This window comes from Orycteropus afer, unplaced genomic scaffold (assembly GCF_000298275.1).
Source record: "Orycteropus afer afer isolate SDZICR_OR568_19922 unplaced genomic scaffold, OryAfe1.0 scaffold00844, whole genome shotgun sequence".
In the NCBI taxonomy this organism is placed as follows: domain Eukaryota; kingdom Metazoa; phylum Chordata; class Mammalia; order Tubulidentata; family Orycteropodidae; genus Orycteropus; species Orycteropus afer.
Window position 1 is genome coordinate 280798 of NW_006922431.1, and position 2575 is coordinate 283372.

The 2575-nt window shown below is 40.3% G+C and overlaps 1 protein-coding gene across 1 annotated transcript; it reads right to left on the reverse strand.

Moving 5' to 3' along the window:
- Positions 1 to 9: 9 nt before the first annotated feature.
- LOC103212055 (olfactory receptor 4K15-like) lies at positions 10 to 792 on the reverse strand (the record flags this gene model as incomplete). Its single annotated transcript, XM_007958057.1, has 1 exon — positions 10 to 792. A coding segment is annotated over exon 1 (783 nt), but the record flags the coding sequence as incomplete, so codon positions are not given.
- Between the last annotated feature and the right edge of the window lie 1783 nt (positions 793 to 2575).

A 2575-nucleotide genomic window follows, 5' to 3' on the forward strand; every position in this document is an offset into this window, starting at 1 on the left:
GTTGTTGAAAGGAAAGGCATAGATGAAGATGCAGGGCCCATAGAAGAGGGTCACTACAGTGACATGGGCAGTGAGGGTGGCCCGGGCTTTGGCCATGCCCAATGAAGATCGACGTTGCACGGTGACCACGATGACTGTGTAAGAGATGAGCAAGAGCACAAAGGAGCTCATAGCCATTAGATCACTGTCTGAAAGCATCAGTATCTCAAGGACATAGGTATCAGTGCAGGCCAGTTTAATAACCAAGGGAAGGTCACAGAAAAAGTTATCTACATTATTTGGACCACAGAACGGCAGGCTTACTACGAAGACCAACTGGCTTACTGAGTGCAGAATCCCAATGAGCCATGAGCCCACCACAAGGCCTGTGCACTTACGTATACTCATGATGGCTACATAATGCAAAGGTTGACATATGGCTACATACCGATCATATGCCATGGCCACTAGGAGCATCATTTCAGCACCACCAAAAGCATGCTGAAAGAATATCTGGCACATGCAGCCCTCAAAGGAGATGATCTTATGCTCCGTGAGGAAGTCGGCTATCATTTTGGGAGTGGCAAAACTGGATAGACACACATCAATGAAGGAGAGGTTGCTGAGCAGGAAGTACATGGGAGTGTGGAGGGCAGATTCGGAAAGGACTGTGAGCACAATGAGAAGGTTTCCCAACACAGTGGATGAATAGAAAAGTGTGAAAAATGCAAAATAGAATTTTTGTAGTTCTTGAGGACCTGAAAGACTGTGCAACACAAATTCAGTAACTCTTGAATTATTTCCTTGGTCCATGATTTCAAGTTTCTGAAATCAGATCAAAAATGTCCTGTAAAGTAAAATGGAAATAACGTCATAGGACTGTGGGAATTAAGCAAACAAAGCAAAGCCTGGCATCAAATCTCACTCTACACACTTACATGCTTTATATCTTCATCTCTTTGCTGTCTTTTGCCATTGAGTGTGTTCTAATTCAATGGACTTTATAAGATGGAGTTGAATTGTCCCATTGGGTTTCCTAGACCATAATCTTTACAGAAGCAGATTGCCAGGTGTCTCCTCCTGTGGAGCCACTGGTTAGCTCAAAACACTGACTTTTCAGTAAACAGCAAAGTACATAATCATTGCTGTGCCAGGGCTCATTTGGATCCTCATACCATGCAAATGCATTTTGCCTGTAATCTTATCTTTTGAAGTGACTCTGGTGGTGTAGTGTCTAAGGCTTTTGACTGATAACTAGAAGGCTGGACGTTCAGACCCACTAGCCATTCCTCTGAAAGAAGACTGTGCAATCTACTTCCGTAGAGATACTGCCTTAGAAACCCAAGGAGGGGTGGCTGTGAGACAGAATCGACTCAATGGCAGCGAGTTTGGTTTGATTTTGGTTTTGTATACTTAACTCTTATCTCTGCACTCCAGAATGGCAAGTATATTCTTAAAGGTTTTAAGCCTCACCTCCACAACTTTTACAATTCCTAATCATTAGGACAATGAAACTCTGGAGTCAAACTAATATCAAGGTTTTAAATTCTACCTCTTATAATTCCTAATAATGTGACCTTGGGCAAGTTCATTAATCTCTCTGTCTCAGTTTTTTGCATCTGTAAATTGGGGAAACAAGTATATATGCCTCTTAGGATTATTGTAAGAATTAAGAGTTATAAAACGAGAAAAGTTTATAACAATGAGTGGCCTATAGCACATATTCAATAGATATTAGGCACTATGCCTTTTGCTAACTGTGACAAAAATATTTTCTGTTTGCAAATTAATGTCATAGACATAGTTCCTACTTAAAAGATCAAGATATTCCATCCTCTTTAGTGGCATCTATTTACATTGAAGTATGCTAATATTTCAGTTAATATCATAATAAATATCATATTTTTATCTCTTTATTATACAGATAGGAGCTCTGCTAGCATAGTGCCTAAGGCACCTGGCTGCTAACCAGAAAGGTGGTGGTTCAAATCCACCAGCCCGTCCTCAGAAAGCTGGTTGAGCAATCTACTTCTGTAGTGATACAGCCTCAGAAACCCAAGTAGGGGTCTCTATGAGTCGGATACTACTCTAGGGCAGTGAGTTTGTTTTGGTATTATACAGCTATTAAGGTAGACTATTTATCAAATCTTTATTTCACTTCTCCACCCACTGACTCTGAATTTGAGTGAATTGAATATGTGATCTGCAGTATGAAGTAAAAAAAAAAAAAAGTGTAATGTACTTTTTTCTATATAATTTCCATAAACTCATTTGTATATTTCTTAAGGAAAGGAATCATATTTAGTCCTTTTTTTTCCTTTTCCAGAATACATTGCTCACAAATTATATTCAATAATATTTGTAGATCTAAACATACTCTCTCTATATATATGTCTAGGAGCTCTGGTAGCATAGTGCCTAAGGCACTTGACTGATAACCAGAAGGCTGGCGGTTCAAAGCCACCAGCCACTCCTCGGAAGGAAGGTTGGGCAATCCTACTATCCGTAGTGATACTGCCTCGGAAACCCAAGGAGGGGTCGCTATGAGTCGGGGCCGACTCGACGGCAAATAACAACAACAACAACATATATGTGT